This window comes from Pomacea canaliculata, linkage group LG2 (genome assembly GCF_003073045.1).
Source record: "Pomacea canaliculata isolate SZHN2017 linkage group LG2, ASM307304v1, whole genome shotgun sequence".
Classification (NCBI taxonomy): Eukaryota; Metazoa; Mollusca; class Gastropoda; order Architaenioglossa; family Ampullariidae; genus Pomacea; species Pomacea canaliculata.
Genome location: NC_037591.1, coordinates 15879574 through 15897212, shown reverse-complemented (window position 1 = coordinate 15897212; position 17639 = coordinate 15879574). Strand labels below are relative to the sequence as shown.

The 17639-nt window shown below is 37.6% G+C and overlaps 2 protein-coding genes across 31 annotated transcripts in view; one reads left to right on the top strand and one right to left on the bottom strand.

Annotated features, from left to right (window-relative positions):
* Positions 1-10199, top strand: part of LOC112557888 — a 30175-nt gene extending 19976 nt beyond the window's left edge. For 4 of the 5 annotated variants that reach the window (XM_025228011.1, XM_025228013.1, XM_025228015.1 and 1 more), the window contains exons 10-19: positions 1462-1521; positions 2124-2180; positions 2556-2629; positions 5214-5300; positions 5538-5708; positions 5982-6083; positions 6832-6936; positions 7412-7549; positions 8577-8669; positions 9124-10199. In XM_025228011.1, coding sequence (XP_025083796.1) covers positions 1462-1521; positions 2124-2180; positions 2556-2629; positions 5214-5300; positions 5538-5708; positions 5982-6083; positions 6832-6936; positions 7412-7549; positions 8577-8669; positions 9124-9198 — 962 coding nt within the window. In that variant the 3' untranslated portion in view covers positions 9199-10199. The remainder of the gene's footprint in view (positions 1-1461; positions 1522-2123; positions 2181-2555; positions 2630-5213; positions 5301-5537; positions 5709-5981; positions 6084-6831; positions 6937-7411; positions 7550-8576; positions 8670-9123) is intronic. The other variant, XM_025228014.1, reaches the window with a different exon arrangement.
* A 796-nt stretch (positions 10200-10995) lies between these two features.
* LOC112557886 (SWI/SNF-related matrix-associated actin-dependent regulator of chromatin subfamily E member 1-like) overlaps positions 10996-17639 on the bottom strand; it is a 30889-nt gene continuing 24245 nt past the window's right edge. For all 26 annotated transcript variants that reach the window (XM_025227983.1, XM_025227987.1, XM_025227984.1 and 23 more), the window contains 9 exons: positions 17371-17428; positions 16901-17073; positions 16241-16342; positions 15954-16128; positions 15331-15443; positions 14320-14382; positions 13692-13847; positions 11954-12116; positions 10996-11798 (listed from right to left, as the gene is read on the bottom strand). In XM_025227983.1, the coding sequence (XP_025083768.1) occupies positions 11578-11798; positions 11954-12116; positions 13692-13847; positions 14320-14382; positions 15331-15443; positions 15954-16128; positions 16241-16342; positions 16901-17073; positions 17371-17428 (1224 nt within the window). In that variant the 3' untranslated portion in view covers positions 10996-11577. The remainder of the gene's footprint in view (positions 11799-11953; positions 12117-13691; positions 13848-14319; positions 14383-15330; positions 15444-15953; positions 16129-16240; positions 16343-16900; positions 17074-17370; positions 17429-17639) is intronic.

Genomic DNA, 17639 nt, shown 5'->3' with positions numbered 1-17639 from the left:
GATCTGAACCAACCTGCTCATGCTTTGTAAGTTAATTTATTTCGTCTCAGCTCCATAAGAACGCCGGGCTGCTATTTTCTACATAGTTTCCGACAACTGAATTGTTCACCAAGTAAATACATTATAATCCTTCATCTTTACATCATATAACCCTGCTCAATTTCAGTTCCAAAACATATTTTTAATTTTGTAAACGTTAGGGGTTATTATTTTCAGCTTCCAACATAAATTTTATATATTTTAGAATTTTGGGAATTGATTAAGAAGACTCATATCACAACCGGCGAAACGTTTCGTTTTTTTTCCAAAGTAGATATCTTACTGGCGCTAATTGAAGCTTTTACACATTCATTTTATTTATTTTTTTTAATAGCAACACTGTGATACCATGATATTAGCCAAAAACACGAAAGCTGTGATACAGAGATGTGTACTCGATGTATTTGTTGTTTAATTCCAACTATATTTGGAATATTTCTGTAGATATTTTACTGTTAGTTACGCTTTTGTTCTCGACACATGTTCAGTAAATCTGTGTAGGTATATAACATGTACAGATCGTTGAAATAAACATCGTCATCTTCATTCTGTCTTTGTCGTCATCTGAATTGAAACGAATGGGAACTTGTGTCTGTGTATATATATATACTGTAGTCACGACCAGATACATGACAGTCATTTATCGCAACTAAAATAACCTGACTTTACACTATAGGTAATGCTAGTAGTACAGTCATGTGCAAAACTTGGAAATCTTACCTCTTCACATACTGAGATAGTCGACAGGTGTTCCGTTTTACCATGCCTCTAGTCTTTTGTTATTCCTACTCGATTTACTTGATTAACAGTTCATTTATCTCGCAGAAGATAAACTAATTGTGAAAAATAAACTGTTTCCAATGTTTTCAGTGCGATATGATTAAATGGAATTAGTTTAGAAAAACTAGTAATTTGCAAAGTAAGAAACGACTTGTCTGTACAAAGTAGTTTTTACTACGCAATGTTTCTAATTAACTAAAAATTAAATATTTAAAGAAAGAAAAAAGCGAACTATTAACTTTTCCTCCATTAGTCTCCTTTTTCGTGCAATGAGCAGAATTTGGGCTCAATATTGTGTAATTTCACACCCTTGTCAAAGCTCAGTTGTACTACTGTTGCCTGTCAGTGAGGTCACGTGCAGTATCATTATGTAATTCCACGCCCATTGTTGTTTTGCTTTCCCGATATTTCTGTAATCGTTGTCATTTTTTGTAGACTCCCTGCGTTTAGCTTGAAAATGGCGCCAGCAGTAGAGGTACCCTGAATGCTTTCCAGACAAATATCGCCAATAGTTTGCTTATTCAGCCAATGCTGTATGCTACCAAAGGTTTTCCCGGGACTAGATATGTACCTTATTGTTGTTATTATTGTTGTTGTTGTTGTTAATAGACAGAAAGCCACTTGTGCCATGTCTCGTTGCAGGAGCTAATATGATAGTGCGGAAAGGTGTCCAGAACAGGCCTCCCAACAACGGACCAATCAGTACGTAGCAGAGATGACATCTGTGAGGTTATTTTACTAACGAGAAAGATTATGTGATACCAGATTGATCATTAAGACATGAAGAATGTTGGGGGTGGGAGCTGTCGCACAGTGTCACCTGTTCACGATAGGAACAATGCAAAAAGCTAGACTCAAAGGTCCTCTTCGAAACATATTCGTGAAAGAGAAACTCTTTCGAGAAGACCTTCAAAAAAAAAACCTCTCCAGAAATTCAGAGATTCAGATTTATAAGCAGAAGGAATAAATGTTAGTACCTGAGTATGCTGGTGTTAATTTTGAGTAAAAATGTTAATTCTTTTCAAAGTTATGAATAGTCTTCCAAATCTTCAGTTTAAAGACCTGCATGGAAACTTTCAGGACGACCCAACAGAACCACAGATCACTAAAGTGTTCAAATGTTCTGTCGAGATTTGGATGATCTTCAAAGACAGCGACAGTTATAACGACTATGGTCTTTCATAGGAAGAGGGAAAAGAGAAATTATTTTTAGCTTAAGAATACTCGTCTTATAAATATTGCAATTCAGATTCATTCTTTCACACCTGACCCGATGCTACTGTAGATGTTATTATTGTTTTCAGTCGTCCGCACTGACGCGGTGAGAAACAGCAGAAAGTATTCTTCTTTCCCTGGTTCCAGTAAGTATTCTGTCCTGTGTCTTAATGTTAACTCGTCATTAAGGATGCACTATCTACCCCACAAGGTGTTTAAATGTAAACTCGTCACTAAGGATATGCTATCTACCCCACAAGGTGTCTAAATGTAAACTCGTCACTATGGATACGCAGTCTACCCCACAACGTAACGATTACCGCAGGAGAGATGAAATACAATTTTACATGTTCTGTACTAAGGTTTACATTACAAAAATTAACAAAATATGTATTATTAATTTGTTTACTTCAAAGTGTAATAATAAATTTATAGACTGTTGATAGAAACATATTATTATAATTTACTACGTATTACTGTTAGTAATACTCATCTGTGTCTGTCTCCCTTTTGTGTTTCAGAAGCACTGTGTCGCTTCCGCCACGTAGCGTGGGCTGCTTGGGCTATAGCTATTCTCAGAGCGCTTGCTAAAAAGGTACTAACAGGCTATGACTACATGAGCAAGAGGGTTTACACCACCAACATAGAGAAACTAAAGAATTCTTCCTGATTGGGGGAGGTGGGGGTGCAAACAAACAAACAAACAAAAAGATGAATAAAGAAAAACAAAGAACATTTGATTATCGCCACAATTTTATTCGCAGAATTTTTTTTAATTGAAACTAAAGTTACTGATATTTTAAACAGAAAGAAACAGACAAAAGAAGAATTACGAAAAATTGCGGAAAGAAACTTTAATGTGAAATAAGTATAAATAATATGAAAATAATATCTTTTCCAAAGATCATTTAAAATGTTTTCAGGCGTTAAATATATTTTAACATGCAATACAAAAATAAGTACTTACATTCATGCAAGCATACAAAAACACATTCAGTCACATACAGACATAGGCACGTACACACATGAAAAACCAAAGATTTTATGTAAACACTAAACCAAAGACATAGGATTACACTCTTTGTAAGAAATCTGAAGAAAAAGGAAACGGAGAACACAAAGAAAAACGTATATTTAAAATACTAGTTTATATACAGCAAAGAATCGATTCCTTCGGACACTTCCAGACTCAGACATGTTCCTAATAACCATGTAATTGCCAGATATCATTCGCAGTGTAGTGATGCACATTCTTAGCCTTTCTGTCATGTGGCATATTTAGACATGTCACTTTGTAGCTTGTCACGGCTCAAGAGTTGTCAACTACTTTTGTGCCAAAGGGATGTAAGTATTTCTGTTCTCTTTTTACTTGGCTCGCAAGTCGATGCATGCACTTTTATTTGTACTAACAGCACGACGTACAGTATTAGCACTAAACCTGCAAATAGAAATAAACATTTTTATATACTAGCTGCACTAAACATTGTAGTCATTAACTTGCACTGTCTGCCCAACAAATAAGACACTTATATTAACTGCACATCTATAAAAGATAGAACTTACCTTCACTGCATGCGTAGATAAAAAGACTCTAGACGCATATTCACCCATGACACATGGCTTTTCTGTTAAAGTATATTTTGTCTTTTCTTTTCTTTTTACAGTTTTTGTCTCCGTTTTGTATGCTTTGTCGTCGTTTTTGTTCAAACGGCTTTTTTTTTTTTTTTGATAGACTGGCTTTTATGCAAGAACAATCTATGCTCCTTAACTCTAACACGTTCGTGCACCAACATCTCATTCTTTCTCTTCCTCCTTTCTCTTTCTCTCACTCGTTCATATTTTACTCAGTTATCTGTGACTGATAGTGACTGTCCCCTCCAATCTGGTGCTCTCCTGAATTTCCTGTTCGTGTCGTTGATAATGAAGCTGGTATGGCATGTTAGAAAAAATATTTGCCGTGTCATTTTGTGATTAAATTTACCACTGCATGTCTTTTTTCACACCCTTCCTTTTGTAATAACATGTTACTATCAGTTCTTGTTGTTTGGTTCCTCTTTGTGTTTTTTGTATTTGGCTTTATTCTTCGTTTAGTACGGTTGTTTATTCTTTTATGTTATTTGTTGTTTTCCTGTTCCTCGTATGCTGTCCATGTTTAGTTCTTTTTCTTAAGCGCTAAGAGCATGCTCCTTAGGAGTGTGAGCATGTGCTTTACAAATTTTGCATTTATTATGATATACACTATTGCATGTAAGAAAATATATTTGTTATTGTATGTGGAAAAACTCAGCATTATGCACTCGATGACAGACTTATCTTGAAGTGCATGCTGTTATAGTGGCGTGAACGTCTTGTAAAGCAACCGGTCCATTGCAGGCGCATGATTAAAGCTCACCTCACACGATTCAACAATATTGGATGAAACGCGGTAGAGAAATAGAAGCATCTGCAAACTAAAACTGTGTCGGCTTGTGTCGAAATTTGGCTCAGTATTTTGTGCAAATCTAACCAGAATTGTGTGGAAATAACTCTGTTGAAATTCGATGAAGTTTTTATTGCAGATGAAGAAATCAGTTCTTGACCACGGGCTTTACTCTGATTATGTTGCACCGTGTGAGACATGCAGTAGCCTGACATTGCACTGTTATGGCTCTGCTCAGTGGCCTGCTAGTGCCAAACAAACATTGAATTCCGCACTACCGATCACACTGTAGCGTTCTCATGTCATTTGTGTACATGTCATAATACACTTATCAATGACCATCATAGACTGTAATATATTTGCTGCCATACATAGCGCAATAGTATCTGGTAAATGTTTAGATTTTTTAACATCTTTCTAATGAAATATTAAATGTTATACTTTATTAGTTTTAATATAATTTGACTGAACACCATTTTGCTGTATAGTTCTTTAAAGCTGAATCTTTAATACGTGAATAATAAGATTTTTTTTTAATCCTATGTAATTCTATTTGCTGTCATTAAATAATTAACTGGTAATGGTAAAGACATTTAAAAATTTGAACATAAATACGTATGCTGTGAGACATTTGTTGTCGATAACTGATGTTGATATTTCCTGATGGTGAGTATCGACTCAGCAAAGGTTTCTTTTGTGTTCTTTTTGAGGAGAGGTCTGTAAATACCAATAACTCTTTTAGTCCTCATTTTCCTTCCAGAACAAAGGCAATCGCCCAAGTAGCGTCTTTTTGTTTGGAATCATCCTTAAAGAAATCGTGGCGGCCCTTCACAGGGTGTATCTTAATGTAAGTCAAATGCTTTGCCATATCACTCATACAAATCTCTCTCTATATAAATATATAGATCTGTTATGCCCGACTTTTGCGACAACGACCGGATCTATTTTACGTTTGACTTTAGGATCTCCTCGTTCTGCGCCTGAGTTATGTTCCATTTGCTAAGACTAATACTCAGATTTGCTAAGACTAATACTGTACACACAGCTTTGTGATGTTCAACATGTTGCATTCATATCTGTGTAGCCTAGTGGAAACATCTACCCGGTGATGGGTGATATCATTGGCAGTGGAGCTCAAGATCTGTCCCAGCTGGTGGGCGAAAGAGGTCGCGTGGCAGAGGATGAGAGCGTGCGTCTGTTCCAGATTCTGCAGTACGTGATGGAGAACCTCATCTACCACATCACTGAAATCATGGTGCGTGACGGCTATTTTGCTTGAGTGGGCTATGCTATCAAATGAAAAACATTTTTTTAAATAGAAAAATGTCTTTATAATATAACATAATTTTTAAACAAGTGTCAAATGTTCCATTTATAAATCTAGTGTTTGCTTCTGTGTGTGCGTATGCGTGTGTGTGTGTGTGAAAGAGAGAGAGAGAGAAAGCAACACAAGCCCAACAATTACTAAGCTAAACACAAAAACAATGAACCAAGTCTTTGTGAAGTGATTGTATTTTGTCGAAAACAGCCCAAAACAGGCGTTCTGGGTACCCACAAGAAGGCTGCAGTCTTTGAGCTCATCAAGAACGGCAAAAGGTTTCCTGATGGCTACTTTTGGCAGATTGAACTGGTAGGCAATAGCTGATTAGTAGACTGAATTGGTAGAGGACTAGTTGATTGTACTGTTAAGCAAAAGCTGATTGGCAGACTGAATAGGTAAGCAATAGTAGATCGTGAATTAAATTGATACATAATAGCTAATTTATAGATTGGAATCATAGACAACAAACAATTGGTAGATATGATTGATAAATTGAATGGCTAATCGATAGCTGGTTGATAGACTGAATCGGTAGGCAATAGCTGATTGATAGACTGAACTCATAGGCAATAGACAAGTAGACAGACTCGTCTTGATGCTTTTTACAATACAATACAACTTTATTGATCCCCAAGGGCAATTCAAAATAGTGCTCGTACTAGCAATAATATACACATATACACGGTAGTCGGTATAAAAGAGATAATATAAATGTACAGCCTTTACATGTACGGTCCTTGCTCTGATGTATTTTGTGGCTTTGACTTGAGAATAATCCTTTAGAACACATTATGTTGTTGCGGCCCTATGTTCCTCTAGTCAGTCTAGTGTAACAAGGAATAAACAACACACATCATGCAACATATAATTGCTGTCTGGTCCATTGTTCGTACATAACGCTTGTCGCATCACTTCTATGCCATAGCTGCACGATATCCAGTTGTTGCGACACATCAATAAACAATCAAACATTACAAATATTTGTAAGCACATCGGCTCTCCACTTGCCCAAATTAAAAGACAACATTATTATTATTATTATCATCATCATCCGCAGGATCGCCTACAATTTAATAACAACGGCAGAACCATGAATGTAGGCGACAAGGAGGCATTCCTTCTTCTCGTGGGCATGTTTTTGTCACGAAGCCTTATCACCACTGTGAGTACACTTCTGCCGTTAAAACATGGTGTTGGTGGTGGTGGTGGTGGTGAGTGTGTGTGTTGGGGGTATGGGGAGAACTTTTAGAATTTGTACATGCTTGTGATATGATTGGCTTAGACATCATGTAAGCTTCCAAGAAAGTTGAAAGTGAGAATAGCACTAAATGTCCTAATGCCATGACGCACAAAGGGTCCTTTCTTAAAGTGCACCATTATCTTTTTTTAAAAAATGTCTTGGGCTGGACTCTGTTATCAAACACAAGAGAAACAGTCACGGAGTAACAGGTATGGAGAAAGACAAGAATGAAAGGACGTGTCAAGAAACGAAAGAAATGTTGACACAAATTAACAGCTTCAGCGGCTCCTTTTGCTCGAGATGAAGTGTAAACCAGATGATTGTTAATTTGATGTAACATTAATAAGTGTTAGAAAGTCCATAAACTGAAATACTTTAAAATATTACTCCACTGCAGCTGTTGATGAAGCCTGTAGACTACGGCCTGTCCACGGAGCAGCTAACTGAGGTCGCTGAGAGGAACTTGAAGGTGCTGTCCACTGTCATGCTCTTCCTGGTCCGGAGGGTGTCCACACCACCTGATGCCCCCATGATGGTAGGTCACTGCCTTCCATGATTGTAGATCGCTGATCAACACTCTTCAGGTCACTGCGTGTAAGTTCGTAGGTCATCGTCTCTGTCCGAGATTGCGCAAACTTTCTTTCGGTTGGTTGGTTTAGAAGGAAAGTGCTTCCATCTTGAGGCGATTTCGCACTACAGGGGAGAGACAGCCATTCCTGCGAACAGGTGTCACAGACTGTCCCGACACGAAATCTGAACCGCGGACCTTTACACAAGCGATTTTTTAAAACCACTTCACTACCGATCGAGCGCCGCGAGTCTTTATACGGTTCACCGGGCATACCTTTATTGGACACTACTCAAACCTGCAGTGCGCACATAGCTCGATCTGTATAGGTCGCTCGGGTTACTATACCTTTATAAGTCCCTGCGCATGTTTCCTTGGGTCATTGCACACACCTATAGTTAGGTCAGTGCGCTCATCTTGAGACGTCTACACTGTGAAGGTTCAGCCAGGGTGGGTGAGATGGAAAATGGAAACATGATGTAATGAGGCATATTATGAGGTCACAGTGTTGACCTCTTTCTGTGCAGTGTGATGCTTGTGAGCGAAGAGGGTTACTCAGATTAGGGGAACTAATATCTTGCACTGCGGGGTGGTTCGGTAGCCAATACAGTGAGAGTTAATTGGCTGTTCTGGGTTCAGCTCTCGTCTTGGGTACGCTGTTCTTTGTCTGCATGTGGCTTCTGTTTACAGGGCTGGCTGCTTTACCGTGATATAGTCTCAGTTGCTGGCTTGGCATAAAACACCAATTTCCCTTCCCTTCTCCCCTTCTCCCACCCATCTTGCACTGTGACTTACCTAATTTTGCACGCACACAAAGTTGGACCCCTTCCTTAGTCCTTTGCTGTTAGCATCTTTGGTCAAAGGCATTATCTGATACGGTCCTTGCTCTGATGTATTTTGTGGCTTTGACTTGAGAATAATCCTTTAGAAATGCTCACAATGTTAATTTCTCCTACTTAATGATCTCTTAACACTTTCCATCTTCCCCACACAGCCCATGCCCGGCGAGGTGGCCCGCTATGTGTTCTCCGATGAGGAGATGAGAAACGTTCATTTACGACTGCGTCGCTCCTACGAATATTGCGAGGTCAGTATACCTTATGGGAAAAATGAACAAAGACTGAGTGTAGTACTAGCAAGCCTAAAATAAAGGCATTAGTTTACAAGTGTGATAGTCTTAGGTGCCAAGGTATACATAGTTCCATATATTGTTGTTTACAATATCCAATCATATACAGTACTGATGAGTGCTATAAAACTAATGGTGGATAAACCCAGCATAGGACTGATGAGGCAAAGGAAACACAATGGAACACTCTTTGCAATGAAGACACCTGCAAAAAAAAAAGTAGTACCATGCAAATTAAAATTTTGTCAGAATAAAAGACCTTTGCAACTCAGGATTTTAGTCTTAGGATTTTCAAGTTTCACGACCACACCTCCATACTCCCACCTCCAATAAAATGTTTAGCTCTTTATTTATTCTTAGTTGTCTTTTTTAGCCTTTCTGCAATAAACTATTCTTTTTCTTTGTTTTGCAGAACCTCCTGCGAGAGTGGGGTGCTGAATACATCAGACGACTGCGAGATGCAGCTGTAAACAGCACCAAAAAGTAATTTTCGAAAATGCTAAATAGCAAAAAAAAAAAAAAAAAATCCAGCTATCAAAGATGTGGCAAAGGGAGACATTGCCAGAACTTCTGTTGTTGTGCTGGATGCTCAGTGGATCAAGACCTTCACTATTGAAGCATTGGAAATGTTAGCCGATATAATTTGGCTCAAGTAACTTAACATGCTTCTTTTTATAATGACAATCATGCAGTTGTTCTGGAAGCATCTGGATTGGCTGTTTCAAAAACTTCTAAGGGAATAAACTTTTTCTTGCATGATGTGGGCAATCTGTGTCAGTCACAGAGTTTTAGAGATCTGCACATAGACCTCTGCACCATCTCCAAGCTAGTTTGTGAGTCACTCACATCTTGAAGAAAGTTTATGCTGACCTTTCACATTTCAAAACTGAAGACAGGAGCAGGTCAGAAAATGTGTTTCAATATAGCAAAGTACCAGCTGATATTTCACCCTGCCAAATCATGTGGCACCTTGAAACTGCTGCTTGCACAAAGGAAAGATTATGGCCCACACCTGACACCAAACAATTGCAAAAGGAAATGCTTTTCACATTATGGTATTTGAGCAATGCAAATGGTGTGGCATTTTCCTTTCAAAAACAATGAAAATGTCTGTGATAATTTATCTTTACCATTTTATTTTTCTTGGTTTAAGTGTGGAGAGAAGAGTTTGGTGTTGTCTGTAAACAACAGCTCCACTATTGAGCAAACTGAAATTTGATGCTTGTGGCATGAACTTAAAGGGTCACTGACAGAGACATTTTCTTGCAAAACCGTCTTTTGCAAGGTCTTAACCAAGAAATACATATATTGGTCATTGTCAATAAACTTTTCGTCATTTACCTGCTTTTGGAAGATGACTGATCATCACTAGAAGTGTGCTTTATGCAATAAAGTTGAATCAGTAGGTTTCTTTGTGGAAGGAGCCAGAATATCTCATATTAAGAAGAGAATCGTGAGGGACTTCCTTAATGAATATTCTTTATGTGACATCCTGGTGTTGTGTTGTTATGCCACTTTGACGGTGGAGACATGTCACAGCTAAGAAGACGATACATTATCTTTCTAGGTATTCACACACGCAGTTTGAATATCAGCTAAACCATTTTTATTTATACTTTTGTATATTATTTTGTTGAGAGTCTACAAACAATACACACTCTCAAGCAATTATTTTGAAAGTTTAGACTTTTTTCCCTGCCAAAAATTCTCAGCTTAATCAAGGCATTCATGGAGACAAAGAAAATCATTAAGCTGCATATGTACTATAGGTGCTTTCTTTTGGTGCCAAGCTGACAACTCATAAATGACAAACCCAGAGTGGACTCCTCAGTGTTGCAATTCTGTGTATTAAAATGGAAAAAAATTACAGCATTTCACACCTGAGTGACAAGTTAATCTGCAATGTTTCTAGTGTAACTAAAATACTATAGATTACGAAAGGAAAATTCTTTCAATGCTAGTAGATTCTTTACCAAAATTTTTGTTAAAAATGCTTAACTATGACACTAACGGTGATTTGAGACATCCAGATTAACTGATTATAACTGAAAAAGTAACAATAAATGAGATTTTGTGGAATAAATGCATCCTTAACATGTCAGTGAACAACTTGTGACGGTTACTGTGTGGGAATGAATGCAACTGTCTGAAACATGAATGTACGAGTCTGGTGGATGTGGATAGGTTATAGTATTGTTTCAAATGAAATAGCAATTCTTATTACCATTATTTAAAAAAAAACAACTGAATCATAACATGCAAAATAATTTACAAGACACCAAAATACATTTTTTTTTTACACATTTATTATTCTCAGAACACTGAAAAGAGCAAGTCTGCCTACAAGTAGGAGGTCCTCTCCACCACAGTGAAAAAATCAAAAGAAGGGCTATAAAACATTAGCACTGCGTTAAAAGAGAAAAATTAGTGAAATACATTGTCACCACCATGTTGTCCTGTCGATATATGGAAATCTTTGCCGATATATGGAAATCTTTGCCCCCATCAATGAATCAGATGACCCAAGAATGTAGGGACAAGGCAAGCTTTGAAATGACCAACAATGAACAGTTCTAGGTGCAGAGACCAGTTAAACTTTTAAACAATCGAAACTGAACAGTTCTAGGTGCATTTTTTTTGTATCAAGACAGCAAGATGTGCTGCTCATTACTGCAAGCCACAGACCAGGTAACTTTGAAGCAAAAAGCATCATAGAGAAAAATTAACAACAAATTCAGCCTTTCATGTTGATCATCAATCCTCAGCTTCTCATCATAAAGCCTCAATGCACTCTCACAATCACCATCAAATCTAGACTGGACACAATCTTTTAATGTTCTGACACATGAAGTCAATGGGATGTCTCTTATTCTGTCTCATCATCTTTTCCGCTGTCCTTGGTGACTTGTTCACCGGTATCAGAGCATTCTTCAGTTGCAGTAAAGGCTGGCTGTTCGGCTTCTGGAATGGTTACATGTTCTGCATTCTCAGTGCATGGTGGCACGCAGGCTATGGACTCCGATGGGGGCTGTTGGTCTGGCACTTCCACGCTACTGGCTATCTCCGACGGTTGGCCATTAGACAAAACTGTTTTGAAGACAAAATAAAAAAATTTTGTAAAAAAGGGGAAAAAAAATCAGTTTTATCATAGCACTCTCTTGAATGAAAAAGCAAAATAAAAAACCCAAATATGAAGGCAAAAGCTTTCTCATAAAGATAATGCTCTATCAAAAATGTGTCACCTTTATTTGACTGTGGGTGTTGTAGTATCTCTGGTTCAGTCACATCTGATGAAACTGGCTCTGGCTCTGGCTCTGTGTCAGCTCTTGTCTGAATGGCTTCTTCGGATGGCTGACAAACATCTGGCATCTTTTCAGTTTCTGAAGGTGGTGATGGGGTAGGTTCCTGTTAGAAAGCGAAAAGACACACTAGGGATCTGCAGTTAATAATTTTGCCACCACAATCATCTCAAGGAATACAACAGTCATAGTTACCTGATTTGCTGGAATACACAAACAGCCCAATAAATTTCTGCCTTCACTATAAGAGAAAAGATGCCTGTTAAATTAAAAATTACCATTCCTTTCCATGCCAAAAGGGATGCAAATCTACTATCAAAAATTTTTTTTTAGAAATCTGTTCTCAGCTGTTTTTCATAAACACACTCCATCCATTTATGTGCCAGACCCATAGCAACCATCTATTATATCACAAACCCTGTTTATGTCATCCATGCAATACAGCATATAACGATACAGAAAAAAGGGACATGATTAACAGAGATCATTTAACTGAAAGCAATACTGCGTGTAAGGGATCTCCAGGGTAAAACAAAACATGAGAAAATGCCCAAGCACTCATGCCACAGAAAGCCTTAGCCCATGCTGAGACCAATAAACATCAGTTAATGTAAACAGATACAGCTGAAATACACAAAAACAAATGGACATATGTGTTTCTGACAACAAGCCTGCTGTTTTGGAAAATCCTAAGATTTTAATCCTCTTTTCTGTATAATGTGAATTTGTTGAGTATGTGACCACAAAGACAAAAGTAAAGAACTAAGACCAACTTCTCTCCGAAGCAAATTTACCACTAAAACTTCCGTACAATTAAAAAAAATGTACAAATCCTGCTACAGGGTTAGCTGACAAAAAAAAAAAAAAAAAAAAAAAGGATCGGGTGTCCCAGTGGAAGGGAAATGGCTCCTACACTTGCTCCTACTCCTATTTAAAACTAGCAATTTTGGTTTTACTCATTTTCAAGGATAAGATTTAACAATAACTAGCTGGACAAAATAAAGTTACAAAATGCTATAGAAAACTATGAAATAAGCAGAAATCAATTAATAATTTTCATTAATCATTATCGAAAAAATTCCCAAAATTACCTAGTGCAATCTTCCAATACCAACATGTTTTAACACATTTATTTAATTACTACAATACACCTTTAACAATACAAATACTTTCTATGATCCTGTCATGTCAGCTGGTAGCATGACAAGATTTTGCAGGCTGCATACATACATAAATGGGTTGTATGACAGCTACTTAAAAAAAAAATTGTTTGCTAATATGGAGTAATTTTCCCTAATAGCAAAGCATCGGATTTGGATAATGATGTCACCATGTCACTGTAATTATTCCCTATAGAGCACATGCACTGTTTTCTTTGTCCTAGATATCAAAGTTATGCTAGGAAGATCCCGATAACTCACAGGATTAACCTTCCACAGATATGCCAACATGTGAACACCAGAATCTGTTAATAAATGGGATCAAAAGGATGTCATATTTTATATAAAATCCAAGGCAAGCCTGTCATGTACAGTTTGTAGTCACATTTTTCTTTTTCTAAATAGCCATTCAGTGTCCACTGTTTTCCCCTTTGCAGACTGCTATACGATGCTGTGGCTTCTCCTACACTGAAAAAAAAGCGTGAAAGAAGGAAATTAACAAAAATGATAAAAATACACACCAGTTCCAAAGCCTCAGAGGTGTCCATGGGTGTGTCATCCATATTTTCCATTTGTTTTTCTTCACTTTCTTCCTTTGGTATTTGCTCTTCCTGACTAGATGGAGCATCCCACTCTGTTTTCATGTTCTGAAGAGGAGGGCAATGGACACTCGGGCTCTAAGGACATCATTTCTGTGATGTTGTTATGTATATACAGACAAGTGAATTTTTGTCTCTAAGTTATTGTACTTTCAAAATACCACCATGACTTGGGATGATGACTTTCTTCATCCCCTCCCAGTACAGCGAGTGCTCCTCAGATTGCTAATATTTTGAGAAACTTTATGCACAATCTACATGAAAGATCAACCCTAAGAAATTGATTCTATGACCAGTCAAGCTGGGAGGATCAAGGATCAATTTTACAAAGCTGTTCTAGTTAATAACACTCCAAGGCTTTTTTAGCATCCTCTTCTAATAGAACTATTTATAATGGTGGTTAGAAAAGACTACAGTTAAGAATTACCCATCCTTTGACTACTGCTTCCTAGAAGCCTAAGGTACAAAAATCCATTGCTAGTCTCCATTAAAAACTGTTTGGAAAAGAATTTTTGCTTAAAAAAAAAACCTCCACTACTAGACCACTAACCATCTCCTGTGTACTGTCTTTTTCTTTGGCAACCTCATTGGCAGGATTTTCATCTGTTTTCATCTGAAAAAACATTGGACAGTAAACTATTTGCTATGTACCAAGCTGTAAGGTAAATGAACCTTTCAAGTATTTGTTTGAGTGTGTAACATTTGACAAAGAGTGGACAACAAATCCACACATAACACTTTAAAAAATACAGAAAACTCAAAAACATTTTAACAACCAATAACAAAAGCTAGCCAAAACTCCAAAAGGGAAAAACTTGTGCACATGTAGATAGCCATAAAAGCATGCAAAAAAAAAAAAATGTGGTTGAGGTGGTGGAGGGTGGAGGTAGTGTCAAGGGATTTCCTCCCCAAGCAAATGAAAATTATGAAAGTGACAACAAAACAGGTGCACAAAGATAATCCGCTACAGCCGCTGTCCCCACCCATCCTCAGCAAGTGACTTTTACACAAGCTACAAGCTAGAGCAAGCAAATAAGGTCTAATGATGGTATACAGCAGTTCAGCAAGCTGAGATGTTTACTAGCTCCTTTTCAGCCTTTAGTGTCTACAATTATCTCACATTACATCTGGAAAAGTGTATTTGTCTACTCATGCTGGTTTCCCTCAGGGACATTGTTGGTTACTTGTTCATAAACAACAAAGAGAACACAATGAGGGAGGCAAAAAGCTGATCAGAAGAATTTAAAAATAATTTCTCTTTACACAACATATATGAGGAAAACTTATTGTACATTTTGAAGGGTTGTTTTTTAAGCATCTGGTGACTGCCTCTTTTGCTGCTTTTCCCCTCTTTTTAATGCATCTGATCATCCAGTTTGTGAACTCATACTATCTCTGGCAGTCTTGCAGAAACAGCATGACATTTACAGGAGATCTTGTCTAAAAATGCTTTTCCTTCATCTTTCTTCTTCCAGACTAATACAGGCAGAAAGGGAAAACTAAAAGAAACTTCTCCTGCCTAAAACTCTTTGGATATACAAATTCCTTGTGACTTGTGTACCTCTTCCTGTCTGCTGTCAGTCTCCATAGATTCGTCTTCCACTTGGTTTACTTGAGGCATGCCTAAATCTTGTGAGTCCATTGAGTCTGTCTTCTGCAAAGCTGGGCTTGGTGCTACAAAGAAAAAATTTTCAAGTTTTCTCAAATCTAAATATTCTAAATAGGCTAAAACCAACTCACAAAACATTACACTTTTTTCAACAACTGATTAAGCAGTGCACTCTCTCTGCAGCGTATTTTAAGGAAAATCAAAAAGTAGGATGGCTTTGGGTTGGTAACCTGGCAGTGAATGTGGTAACCAGAATACTAAAGGGCAATGAATAAACAAAAACAAAACCAAAAAATCCACAATTTTCTTCTATAATTACAAGGCAAACAGTTGTTATAAAATGGAGGGGCAGATGGAAATCTCTTACAATTGATTAACAAAAATGAATAATTATCTGGCAAAGCTGTTTTCTGGATGGACAAACATACACAAGACAAGCAAGTTTTTTTTACAGAGGACACATTTTACAATTGTAAAATCTGTCTCCCCACTACTAATCCAAGCTGCTATTGATTCCCATCAGTCTTCTATCTGTGCTTTTTCATATTCTACGTCAAATGATATTTGCAACATACTTGTTTTCTTTCCTTCTTCTGAGCGTCGACGATCTTCATCTATGCAGGCTTGGCGTCGGCGCTCTTCTTCCTGCTGATGAGCCAGCTGCAGGTGGCGCTGCTTCAGATCCTCACGAGCACGCTGAATCATGTTGTAGAACATTTCCTCTGATATCTGAGGTTTGTTTTCACACAGCTGCACAATGATGTTAAAGCATTCTCAATAGTCTGATTGCCATGTTTGCAATTCTCTATGCCAGTTGGTTTCATGTTGCAATGTAATCAATTATTATTTGCAGACTACTGACCCTTTTCAGTTCCTCATGAAATCCCTCGCTGGACTCCAAAAACTTCCGTTTTTTAATTTCATGTCGCTCTTCAATCTGGTGTAGTTCGGCCTCCAGCTTTTTCTGCAGAAGATTAAAAAATAACCTGCTTATGGCAAATACAACAGCAGATGAAGAAGCACAGGACTACCACTGTCAATGGCCTTTATGAAGTGGCCTGTGTCTTCAGCCTCAAAATCTTTGAGCGAAGAAATAGTAGCACAATACTGACATGTATCATAGCAAGAGCACAAAAAATATGAGACGACTGCCCCCCCAAAAAGATCAACCAAAAATGTGTAATGTATAGTTTTAAAACCATTACTGCACTGCTCCTCTTCCGACGGTTTGTGAGCTCAATTTGGCTTTTCAAAGAGACATTTTACAGCCAACTCAATGAGCAGCAAACCAAAATAAAAAGACTTGTACCTATTAAATCTGTTCTATGACTGGACCTGTGGTGTGAAAAGGAGTATTGGCAGCCTATGGCATTCTCTAGAAAACAACTTTTGCATGTCATGTTGCGTGCATTCATGTGTGTCTTTTTTACTGTAAAGTACCATGAGCTTGTCCCTAGGGCCAAGATATGGCGCTACATAAGTTCACTTTTATTTATTATTACCACACACACAGAGCACCAACCTGATGCATTGTGAGTGACTGCACTTGTCGCTTTAATACACTCATTCGACCAACTGTTACCACTGTGCGGACATCAGGTACCACACTGTCACTAAATATTTCATTGATCAGTCGGTGGTTACGCAAGTAGCGGGCATGTGCAATGTGTTTTACTGAGAAGCCATCATCAGGATCTGAGAAAAACACAAAAATGTCATGAAAATGGAAAGACAAAAACAACACAAAAGAGAACACAAGCAAATATGGCAGGAACATAAACAAAAATACTTGTGATTAAAGCATACATTTTACAACTCTTAAATGTATGTTACAATTTTACAGATGTTCTTAATTATTTTATTTCTTGTACATAAATATTTTGATCACGAAATATTTACCTAAAATATTTATTAAATAAACGTTTAACAAGTGGCAGCAACAGCAACTACTGCCACCCAACTTCCTCAGAAAAGCATATCACCCATGCTCACCATCATCATCCTCAGCTGGCTGTATGCTGATCCGAGGCATCTCCAGTTTCTGGCTTTGCTACACAACACAAAACCATTCAGAATGTTGCCAATTATAAATAAATTGGTCAAAGCAAACAAATAACCAAATTACAGCCTTACACAGGAGAACATGGAGACCATCATTGCTGCAGTCAAGAAGACAACAAATGGAAAATATTATGCAGATTTTGGGGTCGAGGTAATAAAAAGTCTGGTGTTTATGTTGCCTCTCTTGATAATGAATACAC